General features: G+C 44.1%; 2 protein-coding genes across 4 annotated transcripts; both read right to left on the bottom strand.

The window, feature by feature from the left end:
• Positions 1-268: 268 nt before the first annotated feature.
• On the bottom strand, positions 269-9,833 carry LOC114592819 (transmembrane protease serine 12-like). 3 transcript variants are annotated; one of them, XM_077923939.1, is made up of 5 exons: positions 9,707-9,833; positions 8,188-8,386; positions 6,847-6,914; positions 2,613-2,755; positions 269-1,401 (listed from the first exon to the last, which is right to left on the bottom strand). In XM_077923939.1, exons 1-5 carry the CDS (start codon positions 9,807-9,809, stop codon positions 1,162-1,164), a joined length of 753 nt encoding a protein of 250 aa, XP_077780065.1. In that variant the 5' UTR covers positions 9,810-9,833; the 3' UTR covers positions 269-1,161. The 3 variants fall into 3 exon arrangements, 2 of the variants coding, with proteins under 2 accessions (XP_077780065.1, XP_028576922.2); XM_028721089.2 differs by having other exon boundaries at positions 6,847-7,115; XR_013391771.1 differs by lacking the exon at positions 6,847-6,914 and adding an exon at positions 7,037-7,115 and having other exon boundaries at positions 1,292-1,401.
• A 1,054-nt stretch (positions 9,834-10,887) lies between these two features.
• LOC144326887 (transmembrane protease serine 12-like) lies at positions 10,888-23,893 on the bottom strand. Its single transcript, XM_077923938.1, has 5 exons — positions 22,571-23,893; positions 20,792-20,996; positions 16,616-16,881; positions 13,502-13,644; positions 10,888-12,139 (listed from the first exon to the last, which is right to left on the bottom strand). Exons 1-5 carry the CDS (start codon positions 22,671-22,673, stop codon positions 11,900-11,902), a joined length of 957 nt encoding a protein of 318 aa, XP_077780064.1. The 5' UTR covers positions 22,674-23,893; the 3' UTR covers positions 10,888-11,899.
• Between the last annotated feature and the right edge of the window lie 81 nt (positions 23,894-23,974).

Here is a 23,974-nt window from a genome sequence, read left to right on the forward strand (position 1 = left end):
ACACAAGTGCCCTCCTACTATTCCTTCTTATAGATGACCATTATGCAGTAAGGGCAGGGGGAAGTGTATCTTAAAGCATTTAGTTCTGAATCAACTCACAGTGTTTTGGGGCAGGGTGTAAAACTCATGGAAGGTTGGCTTTGCATCTGGCCAACTGAAGCACTACAGTATTGTAATTCTACAGCACTCTTTGTGTAACTTTTCCCATGGAGGGCGGTGTACATTGTCCCCCCCCCCCCCCATATTATCACAATAACCCTATGAAACAGTTTAGGATGAGAGTTCGTGACTGGCCCAAGGTTACCCCATGAGCTTCATAACCAAGTGGGGATTTCAACCCATGTCTCTTAACTACTAGAGCACACTAGGAAGAAGGACTTATGGTAGAATGAGAGCTATTTGTTTCAATATTTATATGCCACTTTTCCGCAGCTGATAAAGCACTTGTGAACAGTTCACATCAGTATTAAACAATAAATTACAACGGTGTGTGATAAAACACTGAAACAATAATGTATCACTCAACAAACCAGTCTCCCTTGTACTGATAAAGCTTGGTCCTAAACGCAGGCAACTTATTTATTAGCTACCACTGATCTTACTACCGTAGCTTTTAAAATTGTACATAATAATAATGATTTTATTATTTATACTCCACCCATCAAAAAATGTAAAATATACATATATGTAAATTCCGCATATGCTGTGCCTAGAAAGCACAAGTCCTGGCAGTTTCCCGCTTGACTGGAGTTTTCCCCTTTCCAAGGGAAAACCCGCTCTTTAGTGATATATCAGAACAAATGGCAATCTGGGGGAAACCCAGATTCCTGTTTGCTCTAATTGAACACTAAAGAGCAGGGGTTTTTTTTCCAGGAGGATGATGGAAGCAGCATAACAAGGGGAGGCATGGATAAACTAGTCTGTATATACATATTTTTTATTGTGAAATCGCTTTGGGAAGCTTTATGAGAAGCGATTCATAAAGGAAATTAAATGAACAGTGTTTCTGGGTTTATATCTTTGCAGATAAAACTTGTTTTTGAATTTGTCAATTCAACGTAGATTATAAAGCATAGTAACTGTTAAATATTGAATTTTGGTAAAGATTTGCAGGAGGAAATAATTGAGTTTAAAAGTGCAATGGAAGCAGAGTTTGCCTGTTCACAGAACAAGATGAATGGTTACCCACACCACAGTTGAAAAAATCAGAACACATGGAATGCTCACAATGGAGGTTTTGCCAAGTAGGCGTGAATCTATCCAACTTCTGTAATTAGCTGCATGTATATAGATTCCTGGTAATTTTGGTCGACCACAGCCAATACCAAAGCTGGTGATTCCTACCAGATAAAACTTGTCATCATCTGGCAAATAACACATCAGAGGACCACCACTGTCTCCCTGGAAAATGAAAAATAAGGAAGACAATCTAAGTGTTGTTGACAGTATTCGGAAGGTTTCACATGCAGAGGGATTGAGATACAATCGTTTTGAGTTTTACCTCTCAGAAATCATCAAGAGAAAATACTCATTGCTAGGAAATAAGGATGAGTCTGGAAATAATGAATTGGGTAATCTTCCTTTGTGGCTCAACAGCACTACCAACAGGTAAGGTAAAGGGACCCCTGACCGTTAGGTCCAGTCGTGGACGACTCTAGGGTTGCAGCACTCATCTCGCTTTACTGGCCCAGGGAGCCGGCATACAGTTTCCGGGTCATGTGGCCAGCATGACTAAGCCGCTTCTGGCAAAGAAGAGAAGCGCATGGAAATGCCGTTTACCTTCCCGTCGGAGTGGTACCTATTTATCTACTTGCACTTTGATGTGCTTTCGAACTGCTAGGTTGGCAGGAGCAGGGACCGAGCAACGGGAGCTCACCCCATCATGGGGATTCGAACCGCTGACCTTCTGATCGGCAAGCCCTAGGCTCTGTGGTTTAGACCACAGCGCCACCCACTCTCGAGTACCAACAGGTAGGCCACTTTAAAAATGTGATCATTTGGGGCAGGTGGGGAGAGGAATTCTAGACATCAAGCTAGTCATACAATAATAGTACTGTACATGATATTCCATTTAATGTTAGCTACCATAACAAGAGCCATGTTTTTATTACAATTCTTGCCTCACCCTCTGTTGCCAAATTCTGTTTTGGAGGGAAGCAAAGTGGAAATAAGTGAATGCCCTGAATTTTTATGCATAGCTCTTCTTTCATTTATTTTATGTTTTGAAATGTATGCTCCACTTTTCTTTCTAAAGTAAACTCAAAAGTCCCCACTCTCATTTCTCAGCTACTAGTATATTTCAGTGAGCCAAAAAAGGACCCAAAAAGAAAATAGTGGTAACAAGTTCTATATCTTAACTGGAATTATGCCGCATGCAATCTCAAATCAATATTAGGCACATGAAATTATGGTATTGCTTGAATTTTACTGTGATGTGTCAATGAGACCATTTCATCAAATGAAGAAACAGCAACTTATTTCTATTAATTTTCCAACTGCTTTGGTAGTACTGTGACCGGTGTTACCCTCATCCAGTAATGATATTTGAGCTACCAACAACAAGACAACATGTTTCTTCAATTTGTTTTGAAACAGAATTATCTTCATTTTACCAGGCAAGTGTCAACATGTCCACTTTCAGAGCCAGCACAAAGCTGATTCCTTGATAGTTGTCCATTATACCAATCGTAACTATTACAGACTTCGTGTGGAAAAACTTTTATTTCAGCTTCTTGTAATATATAACTTGGTGTACCTATAATGAATACATAAAATACAGCTGGTAGTATGCCTCTGTTTAACATTCTGTAACATATTGAACAATATGCAAAAATGCTGGCTGTTGACATCTTTTAGTCCAAAGTAACTTTCTTAAGCCTCATGCACCACAGCCACATCCCCATTAAAGTGCAGAGAACCTATGTCAATTGCTAAAACGGAGCTCAAAAGTCATTCCACCATCTTGGAGATGTGATGAATTTTGGTACACTGACCCTAGGTGAATACAGAGCTGTAGATACCATCCCTTTTTTTAAAAAAAATATTTTTTATTTATGATTTTCAATCTTATACATTTCAATAATTTTACAATCATTTTAACATTTCAAAACTCGACTTCCTTCCCCCCTTAAATTTTTATTTTATATTTTCTGCATATTCCAAATTAAATTAATCATTTATTCATCTACTTTCAATGTATACTCTCAGCTGTAGATGCAACCCCATTTATCTTTGAGTGTGCTGCATTCTCCTTTAAATTTTCTAGTGGTGCAACCTTTAAATGAGCAATCTGAATGGCTGGGATTAACGATGGTGCAATGAGTTTAGGCATCACTATGGGTAGGGTTAGAAGTCATGGCAGCAGCGTACTAAGTTGTAATAAAATTAATTACAATAGGACCACAAGTTATCTGAGGGGTTATGTGGGATGTCAAGCAACCTTCCCAGAGCCCAGAATGCAAGGCAGAGGGCTTAAAAACTATTTCTGTGGTAGGAAAACCCTTTGTGGAAAGAGCTTTTAAGTCCTCCACCTTTCTTACTGGGCTCTGAGTCACACAAGGGTTCTGGAAGTTCTCACAAGTCTCCAGGACACTGATAAGCAAGGCTGCCCCACCCCCCTGTCTAGTCCCCCTGGTCACAGTGTGTAAAGCTGAGATCAAGTACAGTGGTACCTTGGTTCTCAAACATCTTGGTTCTCAAACTCCAAAAACCGGTAAGTAACTGTTCCAGTTTTCAAACTATTTTTGGAAGCTGAACGTCCGATGCGGCTGTCGGCTATTGTTTCCAGGGCACCTGTACCAATCAGAAGCTGCGCCTTGGTTTTCGAACATTTCGGAAGTAAAACTTCCGGAACGGATTAAGTTTGGTGCTTTTGTTTTTGTTATTTATTTTGTGTTTTTGTTTTTGAGGCTTTTTCGGTTACCGTATTTTTCGCACCATAGGGCGCACCGGACCATAGGGCGCACCCAGTTTTTAGGGGGGGAAATCAAGAAAAAAATCTTCCCCCCCCCCCAGCCCCAAAGAGCAGCGTACAGGGTGCGCACAACCTCTCCCTGCCGGAGGGGTTGCAAGCAGCTATGGAGCAAGCCAAGTTTTGGCTTCCCCTTTAGCCCCATGCAGCCTCTCCTTGCCGGGAGACACTGCGCAGGGCTAAAGAAGCCATAGCCCCGTGCAGCCTCTCCTTGCGGAGGGGTTGCGCGCAGCTATGGAAGAAGGCAAGGCAGCAAGCGGGATGGATCCCGCTCGCTGTTTTGCCTTCCCCTTTAGCCCCGCGCAGCCTCTCCTTGCGGAGGGGTTGCGCGCGGCTATGGAAGAAGGCAAGGCAGCGAGCGGGATGGATCCCGCTCGCTGTTTTGCCTTCCCCTTTAGCCCCGCGCAGCCTCTCCTTGCGGAGGGGTTGCGCGCGGCTATGGAAGAAGGCAAGGCAGCGAGCGGGATGGATCCCGCTCGCTGTTTTGCCTTCTCCTTTAGCCCCGCGCAGCCTCTCCTTGCGGAGGGGTTGCGCGCGGCTATGGAAGAAGGCAAGGCAGCGAGCGGGATGGATCCCGCTCGCTGTTTTGCCTTCCCCTTTAGCCCCGCGCAGCCTCTCCTTGCGGAGGGGTTGCGCGCGGCTATGGAAGAAGGCAAGGCAGCGAGCGGGATGGATCCCGCTCGCTGTTTTGCCTTCCCCTTTAGCCCCGCGCAGCCTCTCCTTGCGGAGGGGTTGCGCGCGGCTATGGAAGAAGGCAAGGCAGCGAGCGGGATCCATCCCGCTCGCTGTTTTGCCTTCCCCTTTAGCCCCGCGCAGCCTCTCCTTGCGGAGGGGTTGCGCGCGGCTATGGAAGAAGGCAAGGCAGCGAGCGGGATGGATCCCGCTCGCTGTTTTGCCTTCCCCTTTAGCCCCGCGCAGCCTCTCCTTGCGGAGGGGTTGCGCGCGGCTATGGAAGAAGGCAAGGCAGCGAGCGGGATGGATCCCGCTCGCTGTTTTGCCTTCTCCTTTAGCCCCGCGCAGCCTCTCCTTGCGGAGGGGTTGCGCGCGGCTATGGAAGAAGGCAAGGCAGCGAGCGGGATGGATCCCGCTCGCTGTTTTGCCTTCCCCTTTAGCCCCGCGCAGCCTCTCCTTGCGGAGGGGTTGCGCGCGGCTATGGAAGAAGGCAAGGCAGCGAGCGGGATGGATCCCGCTCGCTGTTTTGCCTTCCCCTTTAGCCCCGCGCAGCCTCTCCTTGCCGGGAGATGCTGCGCAGGGCTTTCCTGGCTTTCCTGGGAGGTGGGGGAATTCCCTCACCTCTCGCAAAAGCCCGCAGAAGCCGTGAGCTCTTTAAAGGGGCTGCGCGGCTTCTCCTGGCTTTTCTGGGAGGTGGGGGAATTCCCCCACCTCCCGCAAAACCGGCAGAAGCCGCGTGCACTTTAAAAGGGCTGCACGGCTTCTCCTGGCTTTCCTGGGAGGTGGGAGAAGGGACTGATGCGGCCAGTCAGTCCCTTCTCCCTCCTGTGGAAAAGCCCGCAAGAGCGCACGGAGCTTGTGTGCGGCTCTTGGGGGCTTTTCCCGCCTGCCTCCCCCCCTGCATTCGCTCCATAGGACGCACACACATTTTCCCTTGCTTTTTAGGAGGGAAAAAGTGCGTCCTATGGTGCGAAAAATACGGTAATTTGTTTTTGTGACTGTGTGGAACCCAATTCAGCTATTGATTGATTGATTGATTGTATGACTGCGGAAATTGATAAAAGCCCCCCATCCTGACTATCATCAGTGCAGGGAAGAAAAAAATTAAATTTTCCTTTTTATCATCTACAATACTGTCTTATTTATTTTATAGTACAGTACATTGATTATTGCTTATATTTTATGGATCAATGGTCTCGTTAGATAGTAAAATTCATATTAAATTGCTGTTTTAGGGGTTGTTTTTAGAAGTCTGGAATGGATTACTTCATTTTGCACTACTTTCTATGGGAAAGCGTGCCTTGGTTTTGGAACGGACTCCCGGAATGGATTAAGTTTGAGAACCAAGGTACCACTGTATGTGAAATGTGCATATGTTGTGGTCCTAAGTTTATTCTGCTCATTGTCAGTTTATTTGTTTTGGCCATGAACACCTACTGAGTGTATACTTGTTGGGAAACCTGGGTTTCCTTCCGAGTAATGTGAAATAGTCCCAATGTATTCACAGCAAGGAGGTATTCTAAGATCACCAAACTAATTCTCACTCTCAATAATAGATTAGTTGAAAACCATATATATATATATATATATATATATACACACACACACACACACACACACACACGTATTTTTCGCCCTATAGGACGCACTTTCCCCCCTCCAAAAATGAAGGGGAAATGTGTGTGCATCCTATGGGGCGAATGCAGGCTTTCGCTGAAGCCTGGTAAGCGAGAGGCGTCGGTGCGCACCGACCCCTCTCGGTCTCCAGGCTTCAGGAAGCTGTCCGCAAGCCTTGCGCGCCCGGTGGGAGTTCCCGCCGGGCTCGCAAGGCTTGCGGGCAGCAGGCTGAAACCCGAAGCACAGGGCGCGCTTTGGAGCTCGCCCCGTGCAGATGTCCGCAAGCCTTGCGCGCCCGGCAGGAGTTCCTGCCGGGCGCACAAGGCTTGTGGATAGCAGCTTGTTCTGGGGTCGGGGGAAGGGGAATATTTATTTATCCCCCCCCCCAAAAAAAAAACACACACAAAAAACCACCGAGGTGCGTCCTATGGGCCAGTGCGCCCTATAGGGTGAAAAATACGGTGTGTGTGTGTATATATATATATATAGGTTTTATATTCTGATTTTGTTCTGTGAACCGCCCTGAGATCTTCAGGTATAGGGCGGTATATGAAGCCAGTAAATAAAAAATAAAAGGAAATATTTACCATTCTCTTTTGTCAATCCCCATCCACTTATATAACATGGGTTCCTGTCACTCAGGAGAAGAGGGGTGCTAGGTAAACAGATGGGCTGAATATAGTCATTGTATGTGATAACCTGGCTTAATTTAAACAAGGCAATATCATTTACGTGACTTCTTGCATCATAACGACAGTGGGGCATGATTTTCATCACCTGGCTGTTTACAGAATGAATCTTGTCTCCATAAAGTCGACGCAAGCCAAACACAGCCCTCCAAAGCTGTGGTGTTGTCCTAGGACAAAATGAAAGCCCTTGCAGAGTCAATCATTAAGCTAGGATTGCAACTTCAGAGCAATGAATTTTGTGTCTTGCTTCACCATCTGTTCAAAAATAAACATGAAGCTAGACTCATCAAACACCAAAAGAATGAAAGAGATTGCTGCAGATAATAAAAGCAACATATCCAGCAAATCGTTTAGATTCCAAACAGATATACAGATAGGTAATACTAGCCAGAGCAAGCTCAAAACATGCTCAACAAGAGTTTCAATTCACTTCAACTAACTTGGAATTGAGCAAAACTAGGCTTTATTTCACCCAGGTCAAAGACAGAGTTTGGCACCCCCCCCCCATGCTGGGAGCTTCAGTGGCACCCCTCTGGGGGCTAGCCCCTCCGTAGCTATGGCATTGCTTGGAATGCCACAATGACAATTGTGTCTGTAAATAGAGCATTGTTATTTCCTTTTTTTAAAAAAAATGATATTTATTAGAAGTTTAATAGTTACAAAAAAAGAAAGACAATAAAAAGAGCAATGTTATTTCCTTTCCTATCTGTGCCTTTTTTGCAGGGAGTTGATTTTATGATGCTCATTATCCCAGGGGGGAATTACATTCAGAAATTTGCTGGAGTGGACTGGGGGACATTCAGTGAATAGGATGGATCCTCCCTCTGGAACAGATAGGCAAAGCATTTCAAGTCTTTTGCCTCTTCCAGGATTAGGAGCCATTCTACCCTCCAGTTCTGCCCTGCCTCTGGTCAGGTTGGCAGATTCCTTTTTTCTATGGGTAAAGGAGGGGGGTCCTTATTCTATATACCACTGTCTTTGTGGTTTCTCTTTTGCTTCGTTTTTGCCTCTTCCATGTGTTTGAGAGGGTTTTCTCCAACAGATATCCATAATATAGCTATAACACTACAAATCACCTGGCCTTGCAAAAAGCTGAAATAAGATAAAGAGCCACATGTATGGATACACATACAAAAAACATTCAGTAAGTCCATATACATGTACTTATATTTGATCCATATACTTTTCTCACACCAGACACAGAAAAAAGATTGAATATATAAAGATCTGAATATATACCTGTTTTGAATGCAGTGTGCTGCTGTTAGCACGGAGTCATAATCAATTAAAGATCCAGCACATACATGAAGGTATCTTCCATTAGTATGGTGAACTTGAAGACTAACTTGCCAAGGCCATCTTCCAACTTCAGCGTCATGTCCACCTACAATCCGTTCTTCCTCTGTGGTCTCATCTACAAGTGGCCTGGTTCCACATTCTAAATATCAAAATTTATATTGGTGAGATGCAATCCAGCAATTGGTTTGCATCTTTCCATTTATGCAAGGACTTGTGTTTGTGCACTAGTACATTCCTTGAATTGTTGGGGAAACCCAGAACACCTGACGGAGACATTATGCAAACCTGAAACATTCAGTGTGGGGGAAAATAACCCTGGTTATACTGTATTGTTGGGTTGCAAACCAAAGCCAGCCTCTGCAATAACACTGATTTTAACCTATGTTAACAGAAGACTACATTATACGACTATTGTAAGATGCTCTCTTTTTTTACCCCAACAGGGCACCTAAACCTGCAAGAAGATGGGTAAAAATCACATGTTCTAAATTGAGTAAGATCCTAGTTCCAAGGAAAGATCCAGAGTTCATGATTTTCCTCTCCCCCTTTCTGAGGGTGGATGGACAAGGGGCATCAAGAAATCTAAGACTGTTCCTGTTTTGTATGTGGGCATCTCATTCTTTCTCTCGAAGGTGCTCTCCATAAAAGGATCTAGCCTTGTTTCCAGTCAATTAGGTGAAAAAAAGGTAAAGGTAAAGGACCCCTGGACAGATAAGTCCAACCAAAAGCAACTATGGGGTGCAGTGCTCATCTGGCTTTCAGGCCGAGGGAGCCAGTGTTTGTCCACAGCCAGCTTTCCAGTTCGTGTGACCAGCATGACTAAACTGCTTTTGGTGCAATGGGACACCGTGACGGAAACCAAAGCACACGGAAATGCTGTTTACCTTCCGCTGCAGCAGTACCTATTTATCTACTTGCACTGGCGTGCTTCCAAACTCCTAGGTTGGCAGGAGCTGGGACAGAGCAACGGGAGCTCACCTCGTCACATGGATTTGAACTGCTGACCTTCTGATCAGCAAGCCCAAGAGGCTTAGACCACAGCACCACCTGTGTCCCTCCAGTCAATAGTCCCATAGTCGAAGGACTCCATCGTTGCCTTTGACTGGACTTAACCGTCTAGGGGCCCTTTAACTTTACCTTCCAGTCAATTAATTCAAGGATTGGCTCTAAATAATTATTTCCCCACCCCACCCCTAAAACACTGCAGATAATTTTGCTTGCTCCAATAGGATAGAAACCGAATCCCCTTATTTTTGGGATGGCGGCCAAGGGTCTCATTGTGCAGCCCTCACCCCCAGCCTCCTTCCTTATGGGCTGTTCTCACTGGAGGGGAAGCCCCTGACACCGGAGGCCACTAGCAGCCTCCCTCCAGCCCCAGCCTCGAAGGGCGTGCCTGACACGTGAGAACCTGACACGTGAGAATGTGCCCGCGGGTTCCGCCAAGGGAAGCCGGGCTCACTCTCTAGAGAGATCCCGGCCGAGGGGTTCTCGCCAGTAGCCTCGCCCAGCAGCAGCAGGAGCAGCGCCAGCCAGCCAGCAGCCGGCCCACTAAAACGCCGCATCGTCTGTCAAGGACACAAAATGGCGGGCTGCGAGTCTTCTCCCGCTTTCCCCCCCGCGCTTCCCTGCTGAGCGTCACGTGACGGCCGCGCTACGTTTTTCCGACGGCGGCCTTCGCTCCCAGGCGGCGGGTATCCCCAACTCGTTCCTCTGCAAAATGGGTCTCCCCTCCCGGCGGCGGAGGTGGCGGGAGCCGGTGGAAGCGCCTTGCTGGAGGGAGGGAAGGCGATTTCCATTCATTTCCCTGCTCCCGGCCTTCGGGGTCACCTCGCATGCTGTACTGGAGGACGGAAACCGCCTGTTCACCCCCTCCCAATACTTCTGAAGCAGCTTTTTTTTGGGGGGGGGGACTTAACTCTTATTTATAGATCTTCACAATACCAACTGTATGTATCCCCCCCCTCCAGTCATGCGAGGTAGGAAAGAGATTTGTACATGGTGATCCAAGGTATCTATAATGGAGATTCGTAACTTGGCAGGAGTTTGAACTTCGGTTTCCTTTGTTTCATTTTCTGGTAGGTTTACTGTGCCATTAACAAGCTGAGAGGCAGAAACGCAACAGATTGAGCTTTCCTTTTTGCCGCCTTTCCACTCCAGAAACAGTATTCTGGCATATAGGTGTTTCTTTGTTTTATCTAACATTCATTACTGGACCAAGCATGGGAGTGCACTCGTTTAAGCTCTTGTCATGTTCAGAAACACACTGTACTTTAGGCAGCTGTATAGAGATGGTAACAAAACAGAATAATTCTACTGTGCCACAGCACTTTTCGTCCTCCTTTGTATCAAAAGAGCAAGCCTGTATTCAAAATGCTATGTTCCTGTAAAAGGGACGGACTCAGGGTTCAACACACGTGGCTGTTTTCTTATCTCTTGCCAGGGACACAAGTGCATCGGGAAGTTTTTAATGTTTGACGTTTTATTACATTTTTATATTCTGCTGGAAGCCGCCCAGAGTGAATAATATTCACCTCACCCCCCACGCCCAGGTGAATAATATTCACTGCACCCCCACGCCCTGTAAGTTGGGCACCAGCAGCGGAAAGTTAAGGATTCCCATAAATACTACACTTGGGTTTCAAATAGGTTGACATTCAACTGCAAAATTTATTATCAAACACAGTACAATTGTATGGCATTGTTTGTTAGGCAACTGTCGTGTACATTTTTTTCTAGAATAAAAAAATGGGTAAGATTTTAATTCCACAAATTATGAGTCCTGTGCTTAAACATTAATAAAAATATGTTTGTATCGTATGCTCAGTGACTGTTTTCAGAGCATGCCTTTTAGCCCATTTTGAAGAGTGTGATGGTTGCAATGTAAATCACACATGTTAACTGAAAAGTGCCTTTCGGGTTCATATTTTTAAATTAAGGGTGAAATAATATATTTGAATCTTATTTTGTTCTGTGAGCCACACTGAGGTGTCTGGGTATAGGGCAGTATATAAATTCAGTAAATAATAATAAAAATTCAAAGCATATAGGTTGTTTAAAAATAAAGGACTGGATGCAAACTAATAACACAATCCCTTACATAAACACACGTTGATGGGGACTGGATGAAATGTAATCACCTCTCTGCCATGGAGTGGGGGTTGCTTTGCAGATGCCCCAGAATCATTCATTCAAAAAGTTACTGCCAGTGGTAGCTAGCAGCCACAAAGCAGGCATCGCAGGGTAGAGTCAGGGTACTGGCAGCTTTGGGTCTGTTGGACCCAAAATCCCACAGATTCCCTGAGATGTTTGATATTCAAGGCCTCTCAGCTATAGCAGACTGGAGCTGGCACAGCAAAAAATATCCCTCCCCTCCCCAACATCTGCCTTGGTCAGCATGAGTCAGCAGGACTTTTGATGTGGCAACATATTTGTCACTCCACTGCTGTTTCCAAGCCCAGTTTGGGTTGCTCTGTGTGTCACTTTTCATTCCCAATTAAATCCATGGGACAAACTACACTTTGATTTCAACGGGATCTTAATGCCTGAATCCAGATCAATGAATTTTTCTAAAACACATTTGCCAGGAGGAAGAAGTAAATTCAGAAAACAATTTGAGATTATTCTAGTTCAGTGGAGTAGAAGTTTGCCTCTTTTAGAAAATGAGGCGGAAAGTTACCCATCCAGCAGTTGAAAAGATCAGGACAAACTGAATGCTCACAGTGGTGGTTTTGTTGTTAGATACATGTGAATCAATCCAACTTCTGTAATTTGCTGCACGGATATAGATTCCCGGTAATTGTGGTCGGCCACAACCAACACCACTGCTGGTGATTCCTACCAGATAATACTTGTCATCTAGGAAAGAACACATCAGAGGACCACCACTGTCTCCCTGGAGGATAAAAAAAATAAAGAAGATAACTTGAGTGCTGCTGAAGGTATTCTGGAGATGTAGCGTGCATAGAAATTATGATAGTAGGGGCTGTATCTAATGCTGGAGCTTTACGGGTGCAATAGGCTTCCATGCACACAGTGGAACTTCCTCTCCCTTCCCTGTGCACCCTCAGAAACAGTTCTGGAGGGTTGAAAAACCAAACCACTTTTGGGCATTGCAGGGGAGGAGAGGAAGTGGAAGTCCTGTTTGTGAGTGGAACTCTACTCACACAGCACTGGATAGAATTCAGTAAGTCTGAGCTATGCCTTCCATGTTATTGTAAGCCTCCCAGAGAGCTTTGGCATTGTTGAGCGACAGATTAAATGCTATTAATAAGTAACTATAAACAATAGTTATCAAAAGAAAAATACAGATTGCTAGAGAAGATGGATGTGGGAAAGCTGGACTTTGTGGAACAGCACTAAACATAACTATGTCACTTACAAAAAATTGGTAATGCCTATTCTGGGAATTCCAGCTATAAGCTCAGTAAGCCTGATGAGAAATTTAGTCTACGCATTGAAGCGCATGGCGCGCCATCCAGTCTTTGCTCTCGTAACTAGGCATTATGTACACAGGTGTTGAGAAGAACATTCCTCACCCTCTATTTTGAATGCAAATAATGTGGTCCAAGTGTTTGAATGGAAGAAAATAAACACACTCTGACTATTCTATAAAGTTCCTCCGCTTTTATCCCTTACCCCACCTCTTAGCAGTCTTTACTGAGGTAAACAAGTTATTAAAAATCATGGTGAAGGCTTTTCTACTTCAGCTGGAAGTATGCCCAGATTTGCACATTCCTTGAAATCTGTATTAGAAATCTAGTTCCACTAGGGCTGCCATATGAAAAATCGTGATTCTTTTTGTGTTTTTGTCACACACAAAAAGCTCAACAAAACAACTTTGGGGTTTGTCTTTTAAAAAGCGCAACAATTTCTGGGTTTTCCTTTTAAAAAGCTCATTTTGGGGTGGGTCTTCCTAAAAAAGCCTCAACAACTTTAAGGGTGTCCTCGCTTTTATTTTTTGAAATATGGCAACCCTAGTTCCACCCTTTCTCCAATTCTCCTTTTGTCTTTTCAAGTGTATACTTGCAAGGGGGAACTTTTTATTATTTTTGTTCAGTGTGTAAGGGATACTTATGCACTATTGTAAATAATAAATGTTTTAGCACATAAATATGAACAAATTTTTATGTTTCTGGAACTGACTGACTATGGTGTTACACTGACATATAATTGTGTTACTACCAGGTAGTAAAGTTTGACTTAGCAACCACATGGCTGGAGGTTTCGCCAATATGTTTTTCAAATGGAATTTTACCTGGCAGCTATCGACACTCCCGTTTTCAGTACCAGCACAAAGCATATTCACTGATACTCCCCCAGCATACCAATCAAATTTGTTACAGATTTGCTGTGGAATAATGTTGACTCGAGCTTCTTGTAATATACGTACAGCTTTGCCTATAATGAAAACACAAGACAAAAATGGAAGTATGCTAATTTGTTGTTTAATAATCTGCAATGTACAGGACAACAGGGATATTAGTAGCTCTTGGGTCAGTACATCTTTCTTAAGCCTGCTGCACCAGACCCCCATTCTCCATGCATAATCTACATTAGTTGCTAAACTAAGGTTCAAGAGTTATGGCGTGTACTTTTAAGAAACTAATGCAGAACTCAATTCTCTTTCATTTTTCCGGTAGTGCAATTGTTTAATGAGTGTGGCTATGTGTAAATATAGTACATTGAATTTAGATCCCACCACTGAGAGTAGTAGTGTCTACTGTGCAATAAAATGTCATTATGGCTTGGCAAACAGATGTAAATTTAGTAGATTCAGTGCCACATTATTTGCTTTGTAAACTGAACTGCTATACATATTATAAAGATTTTATTACGGCTATCACTATACTATGCATGGTAGTTCAAACAGTTTACAAATTAGCCAGGTTTACAAATTAGCCAGGTTAGTCTGGTGCACAATATGAGAATTATGATGTTTGCACAGGTTTGGTCAGAGCAAAAGCCAGAGTAATTGAGTATCTGAATAACTGGCATTTTTTTTTTTTTGTAGAATAGACCAGCATCTACTCCTCCTTCCCACAAAAATGACTCATTATATATTGAGACATGAGTTCTATCATGTATTGTGCCTTTATCCTCAGATTCCACTTAGAAATACTAGAAGAAACAAGTTACAGTTAGGTAGCCATGTTGGTCTGCCGTAGTCGAAACAAAATAAAAAAAATCCTTCCAGTAGCACCTTAGAGACCAACTAAGTTTGTTATCGGTATGAGCTTTCGTCTGCATCTTAAGAAGTGTGCATGCACACGAAAGCTCATACCAATAACAAACTTAGTTTCTAAGGTGCTACTGGAAGGAATTTTTTTGTTTTGTTTAGAAGAAGCAACACAGCCTGATGGAGGAATTTCCTACAGATGTGCAAGACCAAACCTGTACATACCCATCTCAGGAGCTTTGACCAGGCATCTTGAATCTACTACCCAAAATACACAAAGCAGGAAACCATAGGGAACTGTTTCAGGCATTAGTACCTGCACAGTTGGGGGTGCCTGGATATATAGACTCAATGCCACCAGCAGAGTAATCCTTAATCCTACACGCATTTGACTTGTGCAATTTCAAGCATATGCAGTTGAAGGTGGGCTGGTTGAAGTTGTGCAGGTTAAGTACCAAGCAAGGCAGAGAGCTTAGTCGTTTTGTGCTGGGTCTGCTTGGGGTTACCCAGCATAAAAATAGCTTTAAAGCTCTCTGCCTTGCTTGTTGGTTAAGGCCCGTTCAGCATGCTGGCTGTGAGATGCTCTCATGAGATCTTGCAGGGCAAAATAAACACCACTATCCTTTCAGAGCCAGTGCATTGAGCAGAATTTACCACCCACTACCCCTGCCCCAGCAAGGCAGAGCGCTTAAAAGCTATTTTTTGCTGCAGGTCCATTTGGGTTACATGGTACAAAAAGGTTTTAAGCTCTTCACCTTGCAAGGTTAAGTCCCACTCAGCATGATGGCTTGGTTTGTTGGAGTGGCTCCAATGGTTTGAATATACCTGTTAAGATGTGGCACTACTATACAAATTACATATGGGATACTACTAACTCAGATGAAACTACTGTCCATTGACAATGTCCCCAAAACCACCATGCCAGCTACTATGGATGCTGCAACTCTTTACACCAACAGCTCCCACAAAGATGGACTGCAAGCCATCAGAAGCACCCCCCATGGGGCTACAGAACATCTAGCCACCAAGCCCTGCTACTATGCACTTTCTCACAAATACTTCAGCTTTGGAGAGAACATTCATTGTCAGATCATCTGATCGCAAAGCTCCATAAGACGCAAACATCTCCATAGCTGACTTACAACATTCCTTCCTCAGGTCCTGTCCCTCAAAGTCTCTCTTCTACCTGAGGACACACCAGAGTGTGTAAGTGGTAGCTAGAAGCACTTAAGTATGTGCAGCAGTTAGTGAGTTTCCAATTGAAGGTGATGCTTATATTTCTATTATACAGTTGCACAGTAGTGTCCAGACAGTTAACCTATTGTATGCAGTGGTCCAGGTTAATGTTGGAGTGAAAGTTACTGAAGTCCTGGTGGAACTGCTCAAGAGTCTCCTGCCCAAGAATCCAAATGATAATGTACATCAGTGTATCTCAGACATTCACTTAATGTTGCAAATGGGCCACTGGCAATAAACAGCCTCGGCCCTGTACACCCGAAGGAGCATCTCCACTTCCATTATTCAGCCCAGACACTGAGATCTATCTCCGAGGGCCTTCTAGAGCTTCTGTCACTGAGAAGTTACAGGGAACCAGGCAGAGGGCCTTCTTAGTAGGGACATCCACCCTGTGGAACGCCCTCCCATCAGATGTCAAAGAGATTAACAACTACAAAACTTTCCAAAGACATCTGAAAGCAGCCCTGTATCAGGAGGTTTTTAATGTTTTGCTTTGTTTTTATTATGTCAGAAGCTGCCCAGGGCAACCCAGTCAGATGGGTGAGGTATGTATGTACAAACAAACAATTAAAATTTATTATTATTTCCCTGGAAATGGCAAATCTGGATTAAATGAGGAAAATACAAGCTGCCATTGGGATAATGACATCATGAGGAATCTACAAAATACTTGCAGACATGAAGAACACTGATCCTGCAATAACAGCAATCTGGAAGGTAAAGGAAAAGCTTTTGGGGAAATCCGAAAGTGTTCTAAATCAGCCAGGAAAAGGTTGCCATACTGTGGAGCTATGTATGTGCTCATGGCAGTGCCACTGATCTGAAGATCCATGTTCTCCCCATGTGTGAAATAAGTTCAACTGCTTCAATGGGACTTACTTTCCAGCTAAGTATGCAGCTGGAGATAACTTAATTCTCACTAGTAACAAAAGTTTAAAGGAAAAATAAAAGATTTACCATGTTCATATGTGCTTCCCCATCCACTTATGTAACACGAGGTCTCATGAGACAGGAGAGGAGGAGTGTCAGGTAAGCAGATGGGCTGAATATAGTCATTGTACTTGACAGGCTTGGCAAGTTGAAACAAGGCAACATCATTTTCAAAGGTGCCCCATTCAAAGTCAGAATGGATTGTGATAGTGCTGACCTTCTGTATTACAGTACGAGAGTGGGGTTTATACAGATGATGCAAGCCAATCACTGCCCTCCAAGATTCTGGACTCCTAGGACAGAATAAAATCCCTTCTAGAGTAAATAATTAGTGCAGAAGTTCCCATTTCAGACTTTAAAATTTGAGAGCAACAGCAAAACAGGGTCAACACACATGCAATCATTCCCCTTCAGGAACTCTACTCAAACCATGAACTTCGAATCTTGTCATGGCTCACTCTTCATAAAAGCTAGCCTAGGAGTTTTGCTATCTCTGTGATTTAAATAGTATATTAGTTTTATGGAACTTTATTCGGAAATTCTATTCAGAATCAAAAATAAAGTTAAGTGGGGGGAAAACAAGAAAATAGGAGGTAATGGAAAGATTGTCCATCGATGCAAAAGAACTGCACAGATAATTTTGCATTTGACACTAGAACTTTTGAGTAGAAACTATTCCAGAGCACTTTTGAATGGGAAGAGCTGCATAAGCAGTTTATGCATCAGTTTATACACCTGTTGCTCAAAGTAAACAATCCCTTTGGACATGTCATAGCGAATCATGGAAGCCATACAGAAAGAAAAGATAAGTGTCATTTGTAATCTACAATGGTACGAGTTTCATGATACGAGGCTGTTTTAAAACCTGAACCTATGGTGAAAATCCTTTTGCTGATAAATCCTACTGGAACTTCTAGGTCAGCGCTTTTCAAACTTTTCAAGTTGCTGGCACACTTTTTGGACAAGCATCATTTCACGACACAGTAATTCAGTTTTACTAGCACACTGGAGGTTAAACTAACCCGTTCCAGCCCCTACTTAAGCCCAGTCAAAGGCAACTATGGGGTTGTGGAGCTCATCTTGCTTCAGGCCGAGAGAACTAGCGTTTGTCCAGACTGCTTTCTGAGTCATTTGGCCAGCATGACTAAACTGCTACTGGCACACAGATGACCATAATGAGTGCCAGAGCACATAAACGCTTTTTACCTTCCAGACGCAGCAGTACCTATTTATCTACTTGCACTGGCATGCTTTTGAACTGCTAGGTTGGCAGAAGGCGGGACAGAGTAACAGGTGCTCACTGTGCCGTGTGGATTTGAACTGCCAACTTTCCAATCAGGAAGCCCAAGAGGCTCAGTGGTTTAGACCACAGCGCCACCGGCTCCACTATCTGTAGAAATGAGCCAGTCAATGAAAGCTTATGCCGGTAACACTTGTGAAGTCTTTAAGGTGCCTCAATGCTTCCTGTTTCTCCTGCAAGAGGCTTACATGGCTGCTCTCCTGCAAAGCCTACTGATGATACATCCAAAAAAAGTTCATTGGGGTGTGTGTGTGACCTATTCATATAACTGGTTGACGTGCAAAGTGCACCACTGATGGGCTCTGATCTGCATGTACTTTTCATTTTGCTGGTTCTCCGGCCCCTGCAATTCCGTTGCTCTTGGTCACCAAAGTATGTTGGTGATACAGATATTGTTTTTGTGTTGCATACCACTTAGGTTTTTAGAATATTAAGCAATTTCGAAATGCTTTTAAATAAAGAGAAAGTGCCCTTCGTAGCATCCCCATTCTCAGCTGTTACACGTTACCTTAGCATGCATGGCTGAGGGTTAAAATGGCACATTTATGTTGAAAAATTCCAATAACTATCTACTTGCGCTGGTGTGCTTTCAAACTGCTAGGTTGGCTGGGACAGAGCGATGGGACCTCACCCCGTCATGCAGATTCGAACCACTGCGGATTCGAACCACCGCCCTTCCGATCGGCAAGCCCAAGAGGCTCAGTGGTTTAGACTACTGTGCCACCCGCTTCCCTGCAACACACCTACACACTGCAGCCAGCACACTAATTTGTCGCAGCACAGAGTTTGGAAAGCTCTCTTCTAGGTACTGAATCCTAAATGAGCCTAGCTGTGATCGAAAAGCAATTAAGTATCCAACTATGAGGTTAACAGTGGCTTATTAAGATGGGCTAGATTCTGATCTGGAGGCCAATGTGGGGTGGGGGAGGTAGGCCAAAGGAGGGCAATTTGTTTAGGTGGCGGCAGCTGCTTCATGTGGTGTAGAGCTGCTACAATCAGTAGCCAAATAAGCCATATTTCCCAATACTGCAGTTGAAACACCACTACAAGATCATAACAGAATGTCATTCCTGTCAGGGCATTTTGGAGCGTCACGGTGACCCACAAAACAACCAAAGACAGCAGCTATGCTCTGCTTGAAGTAGTAGGAGAAAATTGTTTTTAGTAAGGCACCACTCCCCCAAAACTGTTCAACTTTCTCCCAGAAATGAAAATGCCTTCCTGCTTTGAATGTTATTTAAAGGACTGACACTGGCTTCTGATGTCACAGAAGCATACAGACTGCACCTAGACAGCCTTTCTGTGATTCTGCTGTGTCGCAGTTCTGTGAAAATGGCACATATCGAAAATTTAGCCTATACCCTCACAGTATGATACTATTCCTATATGGGCTGACACAGCAATTCATTATTTTTTCTCTAGAACTTGGGCAATTGAGGGCCCATCTGTGTGGAAGAGAATTGGTGCCACTCAAAAAAAAAAAAGCGGATTATTTCTGCATATTCGGGGACTTCCTAGATCTGCAGTATTTAAGTTAAATGAAAAAAATATATTTACAAACACAAAGACAAAGAAGCAAAAGCCTGACATGAATCTGAATTTTTGGGCCTAACAGAATCTTAACATCATAGCTGAGAAGGAAAAGAAAAAAGAAAACCTGAGGTGGGGAAAAGAAGGAATTGGCATGCTCAAGACCAAATGGGTTTGGGCAAGCTTCAAGTGACGCTAAATGATTTCTGCCTTCACTGTGCATTCAAATACCAATGATGGAAATGTGTAGGTATGTCGTGATAATTATAGGATCAGAGTGCTATAGATAGTGTGAGTTTAGAAATCTGATCTATCGTTGAGGCTAATTCAGCTGTCGAATGGTGAAGATGTCAATTCAGAGGGCAAGATGGCCTGCTTAAGCCCCTAACATTTAATAGTATACTGTAAGTGATCATTAGAGTTGGCAGATAGGCACCATGAGCTACAAACAAACAAACAAACAAACAAACAAACAAACACTCCTTTCCTGTGCTGCTCTCCCCACCCAGTTTTCTTACCCTTCACCATAAAGTCCCAGAGTGGGTAACAACATAATCATATAATTAAAAACATGTAAATGTGTAAAAATAACTATAGTAAAGTGGCATTCCAGTCCATCTTGCAGATGATTCTCCTGGAGTGTGGATATATCATTTTTGGGGACTCAGAGTTTGAGGTACACCTCTCCACTTCTTTTGTACCTATTTTGAGTATTATTAGCATAATTATATTACTTTAATAAGACTGCATTATTATACAATACTATATGAGCTATTAAGGAAACAACCAAAACTTAAGTACATAACTGTTATGTAGATGTTATGGTTCATGAAATAAGTGCTTCAGGAGGATGGCTGGTGGCTATTTTGGAAAGAAGGTTTCCATGGACATATGCCAGCCTGCAGGTTCTATCTACCCAACTTTTTTTTTTTTTTTTGACAAGCTATGTATTCTATAGCAACCACATGGAAATTGTCATCAGTAAAGACTGCCCTACAGAAGTATTGCACGGATTGGATTAAATTAAGTGTTCAGATTTATGTCTGGCAACCAGCCCTGAACTTGAAAACCACAGTATTATATGGCATAATGGGGAAAGGTTTCAGAATGGTAGGAAAAACTGAAATCTTCCCCTCTTCCTTTTCTCCCTCCTCTTTCCCCTGAGCCATGGCCAACGCTATAGGGCTCCTGCTCTGGTATGGTTCAATTAGGCTAGTTGAAGACACATGAACCAAAACACCCCTGTTAAGGGTTGGCAATAAACAGTACTAAAAAATTTTTCCAGATCCCCCCTTGTGGGTAGAGACCAATACATGTCCCTCAAGCACAAAACTGACAGAAAAAGATTCAGAACAAAAAATAATAATACATACATATTTACTTTAATGCAGTGTGCTGCTGTCAGCACTGAGTTGCTATTAATTAAAGATCCACCACATATATGGTAAAAAGATTCTCGAGGAGCAGGTTGAGCTTGTAGACTAACTTGCCATGGCCAAGCCCCAAGCTGAGCATCATGTCCACCTATAATCCGAGATCCTTCTGCTGTCTCATCCACAAGAGGCCTTCTTCCGCATTCTAAAAATAAAAAAGTTGTACTGGTATTTCAGTGTAAAACACAGCAGGCATTCAGCAACAATACAATATAGCCATTGTTTCAACCGTCCAATCTGACACAGCAGTTCTGTTATCAGATTGCTTTCTGTTGGAGATTATGCAAGTATGAAGGCTTCTGTGAACCATTAAATAATCTTATTGTCAGATGCCGGCCTAAAAGAACACACCAACTTGTTTGATTGAGGTTAACAGAGTGCATGCCTCCAGGATGGTGGCCAAACATATAACAGAAGCCAAAACATAAGAGGTCAATGTGACTGGGACCAGAGTAGCATACAAATTTCATTCACATTCACCCACCCAGTAATTTAAATGCATCCCCTTCTCTCCTTCCTCTTCCCTCCCCGGATGCATTCAAGCTTAGAGAAAAAGTTAGAGTCACACAAATGGAGTGTGTGTGTGTGTGTGTGTGTGTGTGTACACACACATACAATTTTGTTAAAATTATATCCTGCTCTTCCTTACAAAGGAGTTTTATTTCCTAAGCTGAATTGCTGCTCAGACTCCTGGCAATGTTTTTTTTTGGGGGGGGGGCAGAGGTGATTAACCTTTCCCTCCCAACTGCTCCTCACAGCAATTTAGCTTCAGGAAAAGGTTCCAGTTGTTGTGTATGGGACCTTTTTCTCTAAATGGGGTGGGGGTGGCAGCACATGGGAAAGAGAGGATTGTTAAGTTTTCCCACCTCAGCTGCCACTGTTCCCTGAAAATTTCACCCAGAAGGCAATTCAAGTTAAGGGAAAGGCTCCATTTGCACAAATGTTTCTTCCTCTTCCTTTTTACTACAAAAGGCACACGTTTATGAACAGAAACAAAGGAGTACAAAACATTACAATTTTTAAGAGATATTATGGAAGGTATTGTTATAGAAAAATTTGGGGTTGGCTTTTGCAGCCCAACTCTCCATCAAGGGATTCAGTGTCCCTTAAGACAGTTATCGGTCACAGAAGAATGGATGGAGGCAGGAACCAGTCAAAGCAAGGCAGATCTTTATTTTCCTGTTGCACCACCAGAGTCCTCCCTCCCTTGCAAGGAGGTGAGAAGGGCCCACAACACCAGTGTATAACAGCTTTTGAAGACTTAGAAATTACCCAACCCCTTATTCAAAGACCACCCGTTTGACAGGAGCAGAAGGGAGGGAAAAGGGTAGAGTCTACGCTGCCTTCTTTGCCTAACATTAGATCCACGTGCTTCGACCTCCAGGAAAAACAGCAGCCAGGCAGAGCGGCAAACCGAGGGCCGCTTAACTTGAGAAGAGATCCCAGTAATCGGGAGAGTAGAAGGAAAAGCCGTCCGGGAAGAAACAGCTGAGGATTCCACCACGCCAGGAGGCATCCCTCCACGTGCTCGACTCTCCTTGGCATGCCCCTTACGCACTCTGCGTCCGTCGCACTGGAGGCTGCCGGGAGTCGTAGTTCGCATAGTTCGGAGGGGTACTCCGCGCGCAGGCGCACTTCCGCCCAAGGCCCTGAGGGAACCTGCCCTGCCCAAGCGCCCGCTGCCGCACCCACGGGAACCAGGGGGGACGCCGGGCTCACCGTGTGCGGGGACCTTGGAGGGCAGAGCTCCGGGCAGGGGTCCGTACAGCAGCGCGAGGAGCGCCAGCGAGGGCCCGGCTGCGGGGCGAAGGCTCCGCCGCATCGTCCGTCGAGGGAGAAAAAATGGCGGCCAACTTTCCCCCACTCTCGCCGTCTTTCCCTCTCCTCGGCCGGAGTGACGTTGGGAGCGTCACGTGACGGGGGCCGCGAGGAAGCTCCGCGCGGCGGCCTCCCGCTCTTGCATTTGCCTGGAAAGGGCGCGCGGGACGGAAACGAGGTCCGCGCGAAACTCTGGCGGGACGAAACCTCCCTCCGTAATGGGGCAAACATAACAGCGAGGCCGATCGAGCCGCGGTTGCGAGGGATTTCTGCGCGATTTAAAGCCCATTCCAAGAACGCTGAGGGAATACATCCGCAGCCTTCGAAGAAATCTTTTTTGGAAGTAAAATTAAAAGTTAAGATTTGACTCAGATCCTTATTTTTGTTTCGTTTTCGATAAAGAATTGCATTGCATCCGCACCGCCCACACACCTCCTTGCTTTACCGGTTGGTTTGATCTGCAGCAGTTGCAGTATATTATTATTATTATTATTATTATTATTATTATTATTATTATTATTATTAATTGAATTTATATACTGCCCTATACCCAGTTGGTTTGATTTGCTGCAATTGCATTATTATTATTATTATTATTATTATTAATTGAATTTATATACCACCCTATACCCGGAGGTTCACAGAAAAGATATAAAAACCACAATATATAAAAAATCAAAATGAAAACAACCCAATACCCCCCCCCCAAAGGATCCACATTTTAAAAGGGCATAGGATGTCAATCAGATCAACCAAAAGTCTGGTTAAAAAAAAGAATTGCAAATTAAATTTCCAATAAACAGCAAGTGAGCAGTAAGCAGGTGTGTATACAGACGCCTTCGTTTCGTGCATGGAAGCATAGAGTTGGAAGGGGATCCCGAGGGGCATCTAGTCCAACCGCCTGCGATGCAGGAATCTTCTGCCCAACATGGCTGGCTAAGCTTAACTGCTATAAAGCAATGAAGAGGGTGGTAATACAAGGGCTACTGCAATCAACACAATATCACCAAGGTAACTATCTGTAAACAATCAACGTCCATAAAAATGGCAAAAGTTTCTCAAATTGTTGTTGTTGTTTAGTCGTTTAGTCGTGTCCGACTCTTCGTGACCCCATGGACCAGAGCACACCAGGCACCTCTGTCCTCCACTACCTCCCGCAGTTTGGTCAAACTCATGCTGGTAACCTCGAAAACACTATCCAACCATCTCGTCCTCTGTCGCCCCCTTCTCCTTGTGCCCTCCATCTTTCCCAGCATCAGTGTCTTCTCCAGGGAGTCTTCTCATGAGGTGGCCAAAGTGGTGGCC

Source organism: Podarcis muralis, chromosome 2, assembly GCF_964188315.1.
Source record: "Podarcis muralis chromosome 2, rPodMur119.hap1.1, whole genome shotgun sequence".
NCBI lineage: Eukaryota > Metazoa > Chordata > Lepidosauria > Squamata > Lacertidae > Podarcis > Podarcis muralis.